At 62.8% G+C, this 17,822-nt stretch overlaps 2 protein-coding genes across 4 annotated transcripts; both read right to left on the bottom strand.

Annotated features, from left to right (window-relative positions):
• Positions 1 to 1,372: 1,372 nt before the first annotated feature.
• On the bottom strand, positions 1,373 to 6,509 carry SHISA8 (shisa family member 8). Its single transcript, XM_004771297.3, has 4 exons — positions 5,919 to 6,509; positions 3,379 to 3,509; positions 2,530 to 2,694; positions 1,373 to 2,069 (listed from the first exon to the last, which is right to left on the bottom strand). Exons 1-4 carry the CDS (start codon positions 6,446 to 6,448, stop codon positions 1,675 to 1,677), a joined length of 1,221 nt encoding a protein of 406 aa, XP_004771354.2. The 5' UTR covers positions 6,449 to 6,509; the 3' UTR covers positions 1,373 to 1,674.
• Positions 6,510 to 13,930: 7,421 nt separating this feature from the next.
• On the bottom strand, positions 13,931 to 17,805 carry TNFRSF13C (TNF receptor superfamily member 13C). Of its 3 annotated transcripts, none has more exons than XM_013045180.2 (3): positions 17,571 to 17,805; positions 16,960 to 17,280; positions 13,931 to 16,595 (listed from the first exon to the last, which is right to left on the bottom strand). In XM_013045180.2, the coding sequence occupies exons 1-3, from the start codon at positions 17,713 to 17,715 to the stop codon at positions 16,414 to 16,416; spliced, it is 648 nt and encodes a 215-aa protein (XP_012900634.1). In that variant the 5' UTR covers positions 17,716 to 17,805; the 3' UTR covers positions 13,931 to 16,413. The 3 variants fall into 3 exon arrangements, with proteins under 3 accessions (XP_012900634.1, XP_004771278.1, XP_004771279.1); XM_004771221.3 differs by having other exon boundaries at positions 16,960 to 17,199; XM_004771222.3 differs by having other exon boundaries at positions 16,960 to 17,196; positions 17,571 to 17,799.
• Between the last annotated feature and the right edge of the window lie 17 nt (positions 17,806 to 17,822).

Raw genomic sequence — 17,822 nt, 5'->3', positions numbered from 1 at the left:
GCAGCCAGGAGAGGCCCAGCTGCAGCATTTTCGGTGGTGGCCCTGCTGGTAGCCGCAGCCTGCCCCCCCCACCGATGGAGTAGGGGCCTTGGGACTGCAAATGCCCCCACCTCCCAGCAAAGCCCAGTAGGCCTGTGTCACCAGGGTGGGTGGCTGTGGGTGGCCCGTGCGCCCGGGAACCTGTGCCTTTTGTGAGTCTCCGCAGGCTCCGTGACTCAGCACCCACCCTCCTCCCCCAGCTCTCCGCACAGCTGCAGGATAGGCTGGGGGCACCCCACCCCCAGTTGAGGGTGTGAGGACCGGCTCCCCTACAAGCCACAGGGGTCCTCACTGCAGGCAGGACTCTTGGCTCTGTTAGGTCCTGCGGCTTCTGGGCCTGGGATTCCTCAGAAGCCAGGAGAGTGAGGTGGGCTCTCCTCCAGGTGAGGGGCTGGGGGCTGGGGACCGTCCGGGCAGCCCTGCCTACAGGGGGAAGATTGACAAGCTACTCAGGTCTCAAAACCTCAGTTTCCTCATTTTTAAAGGCACACACCCGCAGAGCTTCTGTAAGGATTAAGTAAGAGACGCAGCAACAGATAGTGACCGTTGTTACTAACAGTGTACCATGCCTAGGCTACACAGGAGGGAAACTGAGGCCCAACTGGTTGGCTTTGATCATGTTCCACAGTGAGGGGCATAATCCAGACCTCAACCTCCCCAACAGTCCGTGGCACAAAGAAACTCGTCCACCCAGGTTGCTGGCCATGCCCTGAGACACAGCGAGGTACCCAGGCTTGCCCGGCAGGAAGGGGGTAGAGCTGGCTGAGCCGAGCATGTGTGAGCACCCCCAGTGGGGACACTGCCAAGGCTCTGTGTCCAGCATCCCCATTCGCTCTCCCCCCAGAGCAGCTACTGGGAGGAGGCTCCCCCATCCTGAGCACCAGCTGTCTGCTTGGCTCACTGCCCACACCCATTAGGGGGGTGGCCCTGGACCAAGCTGGCCAAGTGGCCTGCAAGCCAGGTGCCGGCTCAGGGCCAGATTATGTCAATGAGGATCGGCCGGGCTCAACCAACTCAAGACGGAGAGTGAGTGAGTGGCTGGAGGGGGGACACCTCCAGGAAGGGGCATGGACCCTCAATGGGGCCTCGGGCCCCCGACAGGCCTCTCCCCTGCGCTCTGGAGCCCTGTGATGGCTGGGGCACAACTCCCACGGCTCCCACTGGTGCGGACATTAAGCTTGGCACTCAACCCTGACTACCCTCTCCAGCCAGCTCTCCCTGGCTCCCAGAACACGCGCCCGCCGCTCTCAGAGCCGTCCTTTGCTCTTGCACATGCTGTGCCCTCTGCCCGGACCGCCGTCTGTCCAGTCAATGACCAATGCTTCCACCATCAGTGCCTCTCCCCGCCAAGCTGGAGCTCCTTTATTCTCAGGGATGGGAGCCACAGAAAAGGCTTTATTTACATGAGGAACCCGGGCCCTAGGACCCCGAGAACAGAGCCACTGGCTTTACGCATTGGGCCCCTTCTTAGCCCTGCAAGCTCCAAGGCCCCAGTCCAGTTTGGGCGGGCAAAAGGAAAGGCTGGCCTTCCACGGGCGGCGCTCCTCCACCCCTGGAAGCGGCCCAAGGCGCCCCCCAAGGCAGACGAGGGCTCCCGGAGATGCGATGGCTCAGGAGAACCAGTGGCCCCCGTCTTCACACGGTGACCTCGGCTTTGCTGTTGGTGCTCAGGTGCCGGGGTCCGCGGCCCGCGCTGCCGTAAAGGCCAGGGGGCTGCGGGTTGAAGGCCTCGGGGAGCTTCTCCACGCTGAACTGGCGCCGGGGCACATGGCCGGGCCGCCGGGGTGCGGGGGAGGCCTGAGCCGCCAGGTGGCCGCGGGGGGCGGGCCGGGCCTGGCGGCTGGCGACCCAGGCCTTGTAGTGGCCCGACCGGGCAAGGCCGGCGGGGGGCGCATAGCCCGGCGGGGCCCAGGGGCAGGCGTCGAGCAGCGCGGGCAAGTCCTCGCGCGGCCGCGGGACCCGCGCCGGGAGGGTCAGCGGGGCAGAGTCGGTCGCGGGAAAACGCTGGTAGAAGTCCTGTGGGGTGGCTTCTGCGGGGACAGCGGGGGCGCGCCAGAGAGCGAGGTCAGCCCCCGGAGGCGGGGCCCGAGCGACTCCGGGGATGGGGTAGGGAGAGGCCAGGCTTCAGGGGCGGGGCCTCAGCTTCTTTGGGCGGAACTGGGCGGGGTCATGCCTCGGGGGCGGGGCCCCGGCGGCTTGCGGGCGGGACAGGCCCGGGACCTGCCTCGGGGACTCGGCGGGTCTCCACGCCCCGGGCTCGGCTGCCGCCCTGGGGGATTAACCAGGTGGCCTGGTGAGGGGACCGGAGGTCGAGGCGCGGAAGCCGACCGGCTCCGTAGGCGCGATAAGGAAGCCGGCTGGAGCGCCGACCCGCAAGGCTGGGAACCGCGGAACTGCAACCGGGACCCCGAGCCTTGCTGTAATCTGGGAGCTTATTTACCGGGGGTGCAGCGCCCGGCGCTCCCCGCACAGGGCTCCCCGGCCACTCACCTGCGGCCTTGAGCCCGCCTGCCTTTAGGGTGGCGCCTGCCTTCAGGGTGGCATACTTGGCGAAGTCGGGCTGCAAGGTCATGTTGCCACCACCCTGCAGCCTGGGGCCGCGCGGGGGTCCCGGTGTTGCTGACCCCAGGGGCACGTTGTTGGGGCGCTTCTTATCTGGAACGGGAAAGGGAAGGTGAGACCCGGCCTGCTGGCTGGAGGACACCCTCCACCGGCGCTAGCACTCTTTGTCCTCGCCCCAACTGCAGTTCCAGGAGAGCTGGTGTGGTGGCTGCTTCCGGGAGGAGAGAGGAACGGACTCTCCAGTGCCTGGGGCAGTGGATAACGTGGATGACAGCAGCCAGCCCTGAGCGGCTGCGGCCCAGTGGATGACTCCCCAGCATGTTCAGCCTGGGCCAGGCGCAGAGTCCCAGGACCTGCTTCTCAGGAGCCGGAGTTAAGGTCTGAGAGTCAGAACCCATGGGGGGTGGGGGCGGTGTTGTCTCACCAACAAGAGACCAAGAGGGAGGCTCTAGCCTGGAGAAAAAGGCCCACAGGAGTCCACAGTTTGGTGCCAGGCAGTCCCCCTGGGTATGGAGCCAAGGCCTAGAGCCACAGCCTGAGCCAGGGATCCCTGAGTCTGGACCCTTCCTCACCGAGTCCCTGTGACTAGAAGTTGCAGGACACCAGGTGGGTCTCCCTTCACCAAGGGGAGCGGACCGGCGTGCCCAGCCCCCACTCACACACCTGCAGAGGCCACAGCTCATTCCAGTGGCCATACAGTCAGCTAAGAGCCTCTTCCCTCTCAGCCCCTGCCTTCTGCTGCTCCCAGGTCCTGTGCCCGGCCCCCAGCTTACACACCTGTGTGGTTGGGGGAGCTCCGGGGGAGACCATCACCCATCTGCACCTGGACACAGCTGCCCAGAGGTGGGCCCAAGGGTGGAGGCAGCGGCTCCTGGGGGTCCGGCTGCTTCAGAAGTTCTGTGAGTGTCCTGTGGGGAAGGGGGATGGGTTAGGCCTCCCCACCTCCTCCTTCCCCACCTGCCAGGCGGGGCCGATCCAAGGTCAGCCGCCACACTCTGTCTCTCTTTCAACCTCTGTGGGCCTCCCTTCTGTCCTGTGGTTGATCTCACACATCTAGTTTCCACATCTGGTTTCCCCAACCTGGCCACTTCCAGGGCAGATCAGGAAAACTCTAACGAGGTCACCCGGCTTCTCAGACTCCCCTGCTCCCAGGGTCCATTCATCAGGACCCGCAGGGTTGGGCCTCCTCGGCCCATGAAATCTCTGCAGGTGTATCAGGTATACCAGGCCCCTGGATTTGGCCTGCGCCGGCGCTGGCGCCCTGTGCCAACAATTAATTCTCTTCCATCTCCTTCGGCAAAATTCCTACTCATTCTTCAAACCCCACCAGAATCCCTCCTCTTCCAGGAAGCCTTCTTTACCTGCCAACCTAACTCCCTTCCTGCAGCAGGGGCTTCTGCTGGGTCCTGGGACAAAGCTGTCACACAGGCACAGAGGGGAGGACAAATAGATAAAAGGGTAGGAGGAGCCAGGAGATCCCACAGTGGCAGCCCCGCACCCAAGACTCTGTGACCTTGGGCGGCCACCTCCCTGGTACCAGGACACCCAGTCCCACCCAGGTGTGATGGCTTCTGACTGAGCCTTCCCTGCAGACAGCCAGACCCAGCCTCCCACCCAGCTGCCTTTGGTGCCCAGAATCCATGGTTTTCTTCTGGCGCCATCTGGTCCTCCCTCCTTCTGGGGCTGGGGGCTCAAATGGCTGAAGCACAGGGAAGCACACTAGAGGGGGGGCCCCCTGGGGTAGGCGCTGTTTGGCTGCAAAGTGGCAAGAGCGGATCGTCATGCCCCGCCCACTCCTGGGCTGCTTGCCCCAGGGGTCGCGCCTCTGCACCAGCTCTCCCAAGCACCTGAGTGATTGTCATGCGGTGGGGGGGGGGGGCAGGGGTCCAGCACACAGCCACACAGGAGCTTAAGCTGGGCTCCAGACCTCCCCGGAGAAGCAAAAAGAGGGCACGTGGGAGCTGGAGCCCAGACAGAGGAAGGGACTGGCCTAGGCCACACAGCACATCCCGGGTAGCCATATCTTTCCGAAGCATCACCAGACCCACTTCCCCGTGCCCTGTGGAGAAGTGGGCTCTAGGGGCAACGTGTCCGCTAGGTGGCCCAGCCACCACCCACCCCTGCACCCTCACGGCCCTCAGCTCCGCTGCCCCACACTCAGTCAAGGCGCTGTCTTCTCCTTGCCCAGCATGAGGGGCTCCAAGTTCAGGACCGGCCCCCACCGCATCCAGGACCCAGGATGAGCACCTCAGCTTTGCCACGGAGCCAGGGTTCCACTCCCAGCTCTGCCCTGCAGCTGTCCAGGAGACAGGGGTGCTGGGGAGTGCCTAGGAAGCCCTCATCCCCTGCCCCTGAAGTCTAGGAGGCGGAGGCGAGGCGGAAAGCATCCACACCTGGCCTACCCAGGCGTGGGGGCGTCTCTCTATTGTCACTTCTAATACCAGCCTGTCGCATACCCAAGGGAGCCCAGATCTGGGTGAGGAGGGCACAGGCCCCAACACATGGGGGGGGGGCACGTGAGCATGTCAGGGTGGGGATAGAGTTCCAGAGCAAGGACACAGAGTCCCCATTAGAGCCGAGACCCCACTTGTAGACCCCACTTCCCACAAAGCTCAGACTCAGTTAGCACCTGTCCTGGCCTCAGCAACAACGAATCTGTGTCCCCCACATTTCCAGCGCCTTCCTACACCCGGAGAGACGCTGACCCCTGTCAGGGAAGGGATGCGTTGTGTATGGAGTGGAGCGGGGAGGCGGGAGGCCTTCTCCCCAGGGAAAGAAGGTCAGGCCTGAGTCACAACTATGGGGGTGGGGTGGAAGGGAGGGGGGAGTGGGGAGAGAAGCAGGAGGCGAGAGACCTAAGAGGGCTACAGAAAATGCCCCTTCCTTTCCCTCCGATGGGGGACCGGGACGCCCAATGCTACATCAGCCTACGCTACCCCGCACTAGTAGGTCTCAGGCTCCAGGCCCCGTCTCTGGGGTGCGCGGTCGTGGTGCCCTCCGTCCAGGGCGACCAGCCCTCCCGCCCACTCCGGAGGAGGCGGGAGCCGCGGGGGAGGAGGGCTCAGCACCCAGCTCCCTCCGGAAGGTCAAGGGGAGACGGTATCAGCTGTCTCCCTCCACGAAGTGGGGATGGGGGAGTAACAGACCTGGAGACAGAAACAGGAAAGAAAACCCAGGAGGAGGGGGCTGCCGAGAGGACGAGAGTTTCCAGACGGGCGGGAAGGATGAAGGAGGGCGAGGGGGCGCCCACCGGTCGGGAAGGCCCGTCCAGGCGCGGCGGGCGGGGGACCCCGGGCCCGGGGCTAGCGCGCGCTCACCTGGTCACCGTGCGCCGCGCGCGCGGGCTGTGCGCCCTCTCCAGGCCCAGGCGCGCCCCGATGCCGGCCAGCACGAGCAGCGCAGCGACGCCGCACACCGCGTAGACGGCCGTGTGGCTGCGCTCGCGGCCCGGGTCCCGGGGCGCGGCGGCGTCGCGGGCACGCGCGGGTGGCCGGCCCGTCTGCACCCAGGCCGGCGTGTCGTAGTTGGAGCAGCGGCTCTGGTCGAGGCGCCGCGGCCCGTCGTGGCAGCAGAAGCGGTAGCCGCACGTGCCGCAGCAGAAGCTGTAGGCGCCGGAGCTGCAGTTGAAGGGCGGGTCCCACTGGCCCATCACGTCGTAGTAGCCGCGGCAGCGGTCGCCCCCGGCCGGGGCCGCCGTGCCGGGCTCCTCCGGGGGCTCCTGCGCCTCGGGGGCCCCCGCGCGGCCCGACGGCGGCCGCGCCAGCAGCAGCGCCAGCCCGAGCGCGAACCGGAGCCCCAGCGGGCCCCCGCCGCCGCCCCGCAGCCCCCGCGCCCCGGCCCGCTCCATCGGGCCCGCGCCTTCGGCTACAGCGGCCCGCGCATGGCGGCGCGCCGCGGTTCCCTGCCGCCCGGCCTCCGGGCCGGCTCCTCCGCGCCCTCCGGGACCGCGCGGGCCCCGCCGCCCGGGCGCCGGCTGCGGCGGACGCCTCCTCGGCGGTCACCTTCCTCCTCCGACCCCGGAGCCGGGTGGCCACGGCCCAGAGCTCGCGGGGCCGCTCCTCCGGTGGGCGCGTCCCCCGCCGACTCACTTCGGAGCCGAGCCCGCGGTCCTCGCTCCGGGACGCCCCCCGGGGCCGGGCGGCCAGTCCTCGCCCGCGCGCGGTCCCCGGCCTGGCGGGCGTGCGTGGCGCGGGCCTAGCGGGGGCGGCGGGCCGCCCGACTCCGCTGCCTTCCCGCCGCCCGCTCCGCGCAGCCCGCGCTCTGGCTGCGGCTCGGGCTCCGCGCGGGCTCGGGCGGGCGGGGGAGGGAGGGAGCGAGGGGAGGAGGGCGGGCGGGCGCGAGGCAGAGCCGGGGGAGGAGCGCGGCCGCCGCGAGGGGAGGGAGGGGGCGCGGCAGGGCCCGCACCGCCGGGTCGCCCCCGCGGGGACCCTCCCCGAGGACCTCCCCGAAACATTCCTCGGAACTGGGGGCTCCAGGGCCTTCAGCTGATGCTCTCAGGACTGTTACTTCGGACGCAGGCCCGCGGGAGTGCGCCTCGGTTGTACAGGTGCGGGGACATAGGGGACAGAGAGTCCCGGGAGGGTCGTTGGCGCTCCCACCCCCTCCTCCTCCTTCCCATCCTCTCCGTCAGTTCTGGCCGGGACAGAGTGTGACAGGTGGCAGGTCCTTTCCCCACTCTGCGCCTCGATTTTCCCGCTTCTCGAATGGGAAGGAAACACCGAGCAGAGCCGCGCCACAGAGCCAAGTACGGGTCGTCTCTGTGCCGCCTGGAGCGCAGCGTTACCCCTGGGCCGTGTGCCCTGGTCCCCAAACCTCTTGGACCCCGGATTGGGGCCCTGGGGTGTCCCCATTTCTACGCATGGTCTGGTCCGCGTCCTCCCGGGATCTCTTGGCTATCCCAGGTGTCGGGGGGAGGAAATTAGGCTGGACCCTGACTCCGCTGCGGGGGGCGGGGCCGGGCCAGGGGGCGGGGCCAGCGGCGGACCCTCCGCTCCGCCCCACCAAGGCCGCTCAGGTGCCCCCAGCCAGCCCCGGGAGAAGGGGGAGGAAGGCGGTTCGGAACTTGGGCTGAGCACGGAGATGTTCCATGGTGTTCTCGAAGCTGAGTTTAAGTGGAAAATGTGACCGATCCGGGGCGCCTTGCTTCTCTCTGCCTCAGTTTCTCATCTTAACAACAAAAACTCTTCGGGGAGGTGGGTGGTGGGCAGATTCATAATCCACCCCTTCCCGGAGGCAGGGACCAGTATGGTGCCTCCCACTATCCAGAGGGGAGCATCAGGAGAGCAAGGGCTGGGCGTCCTCTGCGCCCCAGTGCTCCCAAACCGCGCTGTATCTGCTGCATGCATGCATGAATGAATGAACGAATGATGTGACTTTAGCGTCTAGTTTTTGTAAGATTTGGGCTCCTAGGGTTCTCCCTGCTCCCCTATGCATGGTGTTTTCACTCAGCGACTGGGATCAGCTTATAAAAATGGAGGAAGCAGAGGGGGAAGGAGAAGGATTTACATTTAAAGGAGGATCAAGTCCGCGTGTTGTGGAGATGAGGGGCTGACAGGCTAATTTCAGGTATTAATGCCTAGAGGCCCTCCCTCCTCGGGGTCATTCCTCCGGCCCAGTCCAGAGATAGCCGGCTCCCTCCTCCAGCCGGCTCCCTCCTCCTCCCCCTGCCACACTCTTCTGATCCGTCTCAGAAGACCCTACCCCGTTAGAAGACTATCACAATTTTAGAGCCAAAGAAAATAGATGAGCAAAGCAATGAAGTGAAATTGCCTTAATCCCATCACCAGGGACAACTGAGGCTAAAATAAGCCCCACTTTACATACTGTCTTTTAGTGACTCGTTTTTTTTAGTTTACTTTGTGCTGTCAAACTTTCCATTTGTTATTCTGTTTAGAACTTAGTTGCTATATTCCTGGTGCAGCCATTCTTGGTCCCTGGGGGCCCGGGTCGGGGGTGTTGTTCTAGAAAGGGACTCCATGGCACAAACTGTCCGGTTTGTATCAGTGTCCCCACCATGCCCTGCAGTTTACCAGGGCTCCCAGGGGGACTGCCTCTTCCCTTTTCTCACCCCATGGCTGGACACTAGGTTTAAGAGGCTTGTCTCTGTCCCCCGGGACTGTGGCCTCATCCCAGGTAGGATGGCCTTACTGCGCCCAGAGCTTCCAGTGCTCCACCCTGGGTCCCTTCCCCGGCCCCCCCTTCTTTTTTTTTTTAAAAAACAAATATTTTATTTATTTATTTGACAGAGGGGGAGAAAGATCACAAGTAGGCAGAGCAGCAGGCAGGGGCGGGGGAAGCAGGCTCCCTGATGTGCAGAAAGCCCCATGTGGGGCTCGATCCCAGGACCCTGAGGTCATGACCTGGGCCAAAGGCAGAGGCTTACTTAACACACTAAGCCACCCAGGTGCCCCCTGGGGCCCCTCTCTTATCCCACTGTCCTGGCACCATTGGGTGCCCTGCTGAGATTCCAGCCCCTGTTACTGCCATCAGGTCCATATATATATATATATATATATATGTATATAATATATGGTTATAGATCATATATATCATACATAAGTCATATATATCATATACACATGATATATATGATCGTTTGTCCACTGAAGGAGCTGGATCCCAAATTACAGCCCCTCGCCCCCCCAGCGGATGTCCAGCCTCCAGCTCCTCCCCACATCTAAGGCTTCGTCCTGGTCTCGGTCTGGCTCAGTGGTCAACCAGTAACCATAGATGCCCACATCTACCAGGCCATAAGACAGACTCATGCCCTCTCAATATTAACACAAAGCATGGGGGCAGGCAGTTGGGGGGGGAACAAATGCAGAGACAGATCAGGGCTAACTGACTGAACCTGGGATCTGGCCATTCATTCGGCTGGCGCTGCCCCTCGGGTCCCTTGCCATTTGCTGACCATCTAAAAATGGAACAGCCCAGCTAAGGAGTGACCCCTTGGCCCAGGTTACCCTCCCTGGACTCTAGGGTTTTTCTCCTCAGTAAGGTACCAGAGCTCCCGTCTCTCGGCTCCTCTGCTTGCCCCCCCAAGCCTGTGTCACCAAAAATCGCCGATTGATCCAGGCTTAAAATAACCCCTGGCATCTGCAGCAGGCCCCACGGGGCGGGCAGAGGAGCCATGTCTCTGTGCCTGAAGGGCACCCGCCCCGCCCCCAGCTCTGAGCACCGGCAGCTTGAGTGTGAGGGTGTCTGCGTGTGCTTCTGAATGTGAGTGAGAGTGCATGTCTGGGGGCAGCCTCTTTATGAGCCCTTCCTTCCACCATGGACAAGTGTGTGCACGTGTGTGTGTTGGTGTGCGTATCCCAGGGCATCCTTCATGGTTGAGTCCTTGTCTGGTGCCTGGCTCTGGCTGTGCAAGGCTCAGGGTCCTGAAAGGTCATGGACATTAGGGAAAGCCCGGGAGGGGTCTCAGTGTCCCCATTTTATTTTATTTTTTATTTTTTTAAGATTTTATTTATTTATTTGACAGACAGAGATCACAAGTAGGCATAGAGGCAGGCAGAGAGAGAGCAGAGAGCTGAGCAGAGAGCCCGATGTGAGGCTCGATCCCAAGACCCTGAGATCATTACCTGAGCTGAAGGCAGAGGCTTAACCCTCTGAGCCACCCAGGTGCCCCCAGTGTCCCATTTTAGACTGAAGGTCAGTGACCAGTCTGCCCAGCCCTGGGCCAGGGAATTTGGGATTTCCTAGAGACAAACCCAAGACCCAGAGAGCGGAAATGGCTCGCTGTAACTGGCGCACAGCCAGGAAGGACCAGGGTCTGACTTGGAACTTGAACTATGAGCCTCAAGCCTATTTCTGACCAGTTTATTTATTTATTTATTTATTAAAAGATTTTATTTATTTATTTGACAGACAGAGATCACAAGTAGGCAGAGAGGCAGGCAGAGAGAGAGAGGAGGAAGCAGGCTCTCTGCGGAGCAGACAGCCCAATGCGGGGCTCGATCCCAGGACCCTGGGATCATGACCTGAGCGGAAGGCAGAGGCTTTAACCCACTGAGCCACCCAGGTGCCCCTATTTCTGACCAGTTTAATAAAAAAAAGAGAGCAGTGGGAAGTTCTGGCCCAGAGGCCAGTCTAGTGTTCCTACAACCCGATAACACACTCCATGCCTGACGATGCCTGATGTACCCCGACTCCTACAGGAGCCCCTGGCCTTCCCTGTGCCCCGACTCCTACAGAAGCCCCCTGTTCCCAGCCCCTCACAAGGAAGGCTCCTACTTATCCTTCATTTTGGAGACAGACTAAGGCGGGTTGGGATTCCTTCTCTAATAGGACAAACCAATCTTTCTAGGCCTGTTTTCTTTCAGCTAGCACCTCTCTGGCCCGGCTGCAGGGAGAAGCCAGTCCCCCGCAAACCCCATGGAGAAACACGCAGGTACAAGCTGGCCAGTGGGAGCTCCCACCTCCAAGGCGCTGAGACAGTGATTGCCATGGTGGGTGCCGTCTGTAAGCCTCCACGGTCCCGTTCCCAAGCCCATTTTGCTTCCATTTCTTCCGTGATAGAGGGCTGCCCAAAAAGCAGCGATTCTAGAGAAAAATGGACTCCCTGCTGGCACCGATGCCTATGCCAGTGCCGGGAGCAGGTCGGGAGGGGAGGGCCCGTGGCTCCTTTGTCTCCCTGAGAGGCAGCTTGTGACTCAGGCTCCAGCTGGCTGTGGGAGGGAGGGGGCACCCAGGCGGAGGTCCTGAGGGAGCAACATGGCGGAGGGGAGGGGTGCTGGGAGCGGGGGCTTAGCCTCCAGTCCCAAATCCTGGAGCACCCTCTCCCCGGAGCTCCCCTCCCCTGCCTCAGGGAGCCGCGCTGCAGACATCACAGCTGGAATTCCCTGATTAGCAGCCCCCCCCCCACCTTCCAAAGACCCCGGTGAATATGCAGATCTGGACTGGCCACGAAGTCCCTACGACGGGAATAGATTCAGAGAGGACAGAGCTCAGCGGAGGCCACACAGCGCGTCCCCCAACCCGCCCCCGTCCCCGGCCTGCCGATTCCTGGACACGATTCTGAGGTCAGCTCCCAGCGCACAGCGGTTTTTGCGCCCCTCGACAGAGACGCCTCGCTCCCAAGCCGGGGCCATGCCCTGCATCTGGCCCGGGACGCTCGTGAGGACGGGAACCCCGCGTGAGGGTTTGGAGAAGGTTCTGGTGGTCTTGGTCCCGCCTCTCGTCGGGGGCCGCCCTTTCTCCTCGCCCCTTGGCCTTCAACCCCCTCCTTCTACTTGCCCCGGCCCCGCCCCTTTCCGACTCCCCGGGGGCTCGGTGTCCTTCAGCCCCGCCTCCCTCCCGACCCCGCCCGCAGCCGCGCCCCCAGCCCCGTCCCCGCCCGCTCGGTCCTGCGGTCCCGCTCCCGCCGCTCCGCGGCTTCAGGTCCAGGTGCCTCCTGCTGGGCTGAGCGCGGAAGCTGCGGAGCTAGACTTTCGCCTGCCCCGGCGTCCTCTCCTGGATCTCTGATTCTCTGCGGCTCAGGGGAGGTGGAGGAGATGTTCCGGGACCCCCTGTAGCGTTGCCTGGGCAGCTTCCCCGCCCTACCGAGTCCCGGGAAAGAGGGTGGGCCTGGAACAGGGACATCTGTGTCCTCCCCGCTCCTCCCCGACCCTCCTTCCGCGGGACCCCGGGCCGTGTTTCCCACCCCACCCCCACCGCCACCCCCGGGTCGGGACCTGGCCGCTGGGGAGGAGGTAGAGACCCGAGGGAGGCAGATTCCTGCTCTGGGTGGGCAAAAATGGAACCTCAGCCGCCCCCAAAAAAGCAAATGGGAGTGAGCTCGCACCCTGTGCCCAGAGGAGTGCCAGAGGGGTCTGGTGAGACACTAAATGGTGGGGTTGGAGAAGCACCTGGGGTTCCCTGAGGAGGGATGGATGCCTCCCAGGAGCCGAGGGACAGGCAGGAGCGCAGGCAAGGTTGTGACACAGCCCCGGCGGGCACTCTGAGGTCAGGGTACCCACCTCTCCAGCTCCCCGCCCCGGGGCCCTGCTTCCTGACCCTTTTGTGCCCGCCCTCTCCTCTGCACCTTTGCACACAGTCCCCTGGACCAGGAATGCCTATTCTCCGCTCCATTCCAGCAGGAAAAGTGGGCAAGGCTCAGGGCATACTTCCTACGGTCAAAAGCACTTCCTAGATGCTGGTCAGTCAACCCCCGTGCCCGCGGCAGGGATCGCCCTGTCCTGTCGTTATGTCCCACTCCTTCTCTCCCACTGAACCAGGACCTAATGGCAGGGCCCGAGGCTGACCTCCAAGCATTGCCCAGAATGGCGCTGGCCCAGAGCAGGTGTGTTTGGATCTGGTGTGACCAGTGGAGCAGTAAACAAATGGCGAGTGGCAGGACCAGCTCTGGGAAACTCAGTTTCCAGAGGAATTTCCGAGGGCTGGTGACTCCGGAAGTGTCTCCATCCCAGGGAGAGGAGACGGAGGCACTCTAGGGTCCTTCTACTTGCCACATGACCTCTTTGATCTCCGAAGGGGGCTTGGCCCTTGGGCTCCATTTCAGAGATGAGGAGGCAGGCTCTGAGGGAAGGCCTGTGTGGGGCAGTCCTTGCCGAGAGACCTCGGAGGCAAGGGGTCAGGTGTCTCCTCCAGGGCCTCCCCTGCTGGGCCGCCCCACCCCCACCCTGACCCCAGAGCCTAGGGCTGCTGGGCAGGAAGTGAAAGGTGCCTGCAGGAAGCCCCAGGAGGAACTGAGACTTGAGCCAGCCCTGCCTCCACCTGCCCGGGGCCCTGGGGACCTCAGGGAAACCAGAGCCTCCTTCAGGAAAAACTGGGCCAGAAACCCAGGCTGGGGGGAGGGGAAGCTGCTTCCCTAGATCCCCACCCCAACCAGCAGTTCTTCCAGAGTCTATCTTGGGTCCCTTTTAAAGCAAAAAGAGACCAGTTGGGGAGAAACATCTTTGAGGAGTGACGAAAGCAAGTAGTCAAGCCCGGAATGGATTCCTGGAGTCCGTCGCCCTCAAGAAGGGCACCTGGGCCTTCTGGACAGGGGCGCCGGGCAGGGGCCAAGCCTCGCTAGCCCAGTTCCACCAGGGTGGGCAGACTGTAGCTTGGGCCAGATCCTCTCACTCACCTCCAGGGCCTTTTTTTTCCTATCTGCACAATGGGACATCTAATCCCTGTTGGCGGACATGAACTGGTCCAGATTTTTAGGAAACCAATTCAACCCACAGGGGCCAGAAAAAAACTCAGGCAAAGGTTTAGGTCAAGGAGGCAGCGCCACCTCAGCTACAGTAGTAAAAGCTCAAAACAACCCAGTACTCAAGTGGAAGCCTTTACAAATGTTGAAAATCTTGTTGGTGAAGTGTTGAAAGACCAGACAAAACACATCAAATATGACAGCCACGGTACGAATTTATGCGCGTAAAATGATTACAGTCACTCGGGCTTATGGGTCATTTCTCCATGGCCTCCACCCTGGATCACTGCCCTGAATTTTCCAAAGCGTTTACAAAGTATTTGTCTCGTTTTTTTTCTAATAAAAAAAACCACAAAAACAAAAACTTTTTAAAAAGCGAACAAGGGATGCCTGGGGGGCTCAGTCGGTTGGGCTCAGGTCATGATCTCAGGGTCCTGAGTTGGTGTCCGAGCTCCATGGGGGGGCTCCCTGCTCAGTGGGGAGTCCGCTTCTCCCTCCCCCTCTGCCCTTGCCCCACACTCATCCTCTTCAATGAATAAATAAAACCTTAAAAAAAAAAGAAAAAAGCAAACAAATACCCACGCCCCTCCTCCAGGTGCTGTCCATAAGATCAAAAGCTGTGACTTCATTGAAGGCTTCTTAGAAAACACTTCCTGGGACACAGAGCCAGAGACTGAAACCCCCCGAGTGGTGGGGTCCTTTCCCGGGGGCTGAGGGACACTGGCCCCCTCGTTGCCCACGCCTCCCCCCGCCTCTGCTGCTGGTTCTTCTCCAAGGAAACTCCCTTCTGTTATTTGCCAAGTCTTCTCCCTCTCTGGGTCTCAGTTTCCTTATCTGTAAAATGGTGGGGTGTGGACAAGGATCTTTTCAGGTTCTTTCAAGTCCTTCTCCTCGGACAGCAGACAGCGACCCGACCGGCCTGGAGAAACACTTTGCATCCAACACCCCCCCCACCCCCCCTACACCCCGCACCCCGCCCCAATTTTTCAGAAATGGAAACCGAGACCAGAGAGGAAGCTGGGGTGTGGCTGGGACACAGTGGTGCCAGAGGTTTGCATGTCTGGACCCCAGAGGGGTTTTACCTCCAGGGCCCAGCCCCCTGCTCTGGTACAAAAGGTGAGTGGGAGGCAGAGGGAGCCAGGAGCAGCACAGGCTCTCCAGTACCCAGATGAAGTGGAGTGGAGGTCTGCGCCCATTGCCGGGCCAGCTTCCCACCATCCTGCCGACTGCCAGCCACCTGACCTTGCCCCAGCCACCTGGCAGCTTGCAGAGAGGGGCATCTGGGATGAATTCAGGGAGGGAGTGGTTTAGGAAGAGTTAAATTGGGTATCAGGGTGCTGGGGGCTCCAGGCCGTCTTCTGGGCTGAGAAGCTGGTGGCCAGGAAGGGTGGGTATCGGCCAGGAGGCTGTGCTGGGCAGCTCAGGGAGAAGTGGGCAGAAAGGCATGAGATGCATGGAACAGAACATGACCAAGGCCCTACAGTGGGACAAATGGGACCCAAAACTCCATCTTCTACTTCGTAGTCCATGTTCCTTCAGAGGGTGCTAACCTGTGACAAGTTCCAAGGACTGTCCAGGACAGAGTCCGGGTCAGGAGGTTCTAACTCTGTAGGAGAGCCGGCAGGAGATGCAGTGCCTGACCGAGTACGGCGTGGTCCACAACTCGAGGAGATGGTCTCAGTCCCAGGCCCCAGAGCAAGGGCACTGCTGTCAGAGGAGCAATTCCACTGGGAGATTGGGTGACCCCGGGGGCTGGCACAGAATGGCCGAGTGACCATAGCACTTGGGGCCCAGTGCTTCAGGAGGGCAGGCCACAGAGAGAGGGAGCTCAAGGGACATCAGGTCCAGCTGGTTCAAGGCCACAGGTCTGCTCTGGCTTCTGAACAAAGGAGCCCCTTGGTAGTCCTGGGCCTTTCCCTGTGTACAGCTGAGCGCGCCTCGGAGACAGCTGGGACTCCAGGTGGCCTCTGAGAGAGGCTCGGCAGCGTGCCTTCAGCGTGAGCCCGCAGTCCAGCCCCAGGGGGGCTGGAGACTTCCTCCCAAGGGCAAGCCTGGGGCTCTGGAAGCTGCTACCAGGGTGAAAAATGGCATCGCAGGTCCTAGAAGGTTGGGCCAAGCTCAGGGTTGGCCCTCAGCTACAGATACCTGAGAATTAGCACAATGCAGGCTCTTTGTGACAATCAGAATCATTGTGTATTAAATCCTGAAGCAAACCTGTGGGCTGGTTACTCCTTGCTACCATTTGCTTCGGTTAGAAGCAGGACAGCTGGGAGCGCACGTATTAAAGAGATCCGTCCCCGGCTGTAAATTAAGCGTCCTCCTACCAGATCCTTCTAGATCCATTCTGGTGGATGGTGGCTTCCCTGCACTTAGAGAAAAACCTCCTACGCCATGTGCCCCAGCCACTCAAAAGCACAGGAGCTCAGCCACAACCTTCGAGGGCCGCCAAAGATGGTCTGGTTTTAAGCCAAATGCTATGGTGCGGTAGGGCCGCCACGCCGGCCGTCTGAGGTCTGTAGTCTGTGGCTCTGCGGGGTTAGCAGGGGAGCAGCGCGGTTCCCAGAAAAGGGGCAGGTGGGCACAGGAGTGGGGGGTGTGTGAAGAGCCGAATCCAACCTCCAAGCCCCTGGCTGACGGCCCACTGGGGGGACAGGGGCCACCTCCTGCCCCCTCCGTCGCTACTGCTGCTCAGGGCCGGCTGTCTTGGTGGTCACCAGCTCAGTGGAACCCAGCTCTGTGGCTGGCACAGGGACACTGTGGGCAGGTGGGGTGTTGGCTGTGTCTTCTCTGGTTGGAGGCCAGATGGGAGCGGTGGCATCAAGGGGTCCGGGGGGGAGGATGGTGACATGGTCCAGGGTCTCTGGTGGGGAAAGGTGGGGAATGCACGGTCAGGATTGCGTCACAGCCCTTCCCCACCCCTGCGCAGGAAGCCTCACTGGAGGGAGAGCTCTGGACGGAGCCATTAGTCCCGAAGCTCCTTGGCAGGGGTGCGGAGGGGTGGCAGGTCATGGGGCCTCCGGACAGGAAGTGCAGAGCGGGCTGGCAAAATGGGAAGTGCGGGGGAAGGGAGAAGCGGGGGAGCCTTGGCTCTCGGGCTCCGAGGGCTCCGGGAAGCCGGAGTCGTGTCCCTCCCGGGGGAATCGACCCGAGGCCTTCAGCGCCCGCCCCAGAGCACGGCCCCCGCTGCAGGCTCCCTCCCAGCTCCCAGGCCCCGCGTTACTTACCGCGGGGTTGCGGCTCCGGAGTCCCTGGGGGAGCCCCCGCGCGCAGCCGCCGCCGCCGCCACCGGCAGCCCAGCAGGCCCACCAGGACCAGGGCCAGCGCCAGGCCCAGCAGCGCGGGGGCGCCGAAGAGCAGCGCGGGCAGCGGCAGCGCCGCCTCGGCCTCCGCCGCGCCCCCCGGGCCCACCGACTCCTGCGGCTGCAGCGCCGTCCCGGGCGCCGGGCTGCTGCTGGCCCCCGCTGCTGGGGGAAGGGACGGAGAGGGGGGGCAGGGGGAGGAGGGAAGAGACGGCGGGGGAGGGGAAGGGTCGGAGGGAGGCGAGGCTGGGCCAGGGAGGCGAGAGGGGGCCGGGCGGGTGGACAGGGGGTGGGGAAGACAGGGAGCGGTGAGCGCCACGTGGGGACCGCAGGTCCCCATGCAGGCCCCCTGCTTACAGCCCCCCATCAAACTGGTCACCGCGCCCCTTCCCCATCGTGGGGCCGGGGGCGGGGGAAAGGGGGGGGAGAGACCATGCTTGCTGCTCCTGGGTGCCAGCGGGGCTGGTAGGGGGACCCTCTCTCCCCCCACCAGGACGGCCCTGCTCCCCAGTTGGCCCGACTGGGCGGGCTCTTACCCGGTCTCGGTTCTGGCGTCCGGAAGAGATTGCAGGCCACGCAGTTTCGGACCAGAGGGTCAAAGCACTGGGCCTGGACGCACTGTGTGGGGGCCGGGCTGTCCCTGCCCCTCCTGTTCCTGGCCCCTCTCCTCTTGCTGCCCATGTTGCCTCACTCCCGGCCCACGGAGTCTGGCTTCAGAGGAGGAAACCGGGAGGGGCCACCACCCACTGTGCCCCGCCCCACCCTCCTGCCTGCTGGGGTGGGACCAC

Source organism: Mustela putorius, unplaced genomic scaffold (genome assembly GCF_011764305.1).
Source record: "Mustela putorius furo isolate JIRA1106 unplaced genomic scaffold, ASM1176430v1.1 tig00000738_pilon_pilon_pilon, whole genome shotgun sequence".
Taxonomy (NCBI): Eukaryota; Metazoa; Chordata; class Mammalia; order Carnivora; family Mustelidae; genus Mustela; species Mustela putorius.
This window is presented reverse-complemented; position numbering and strand designations above follow the sequence as displayed.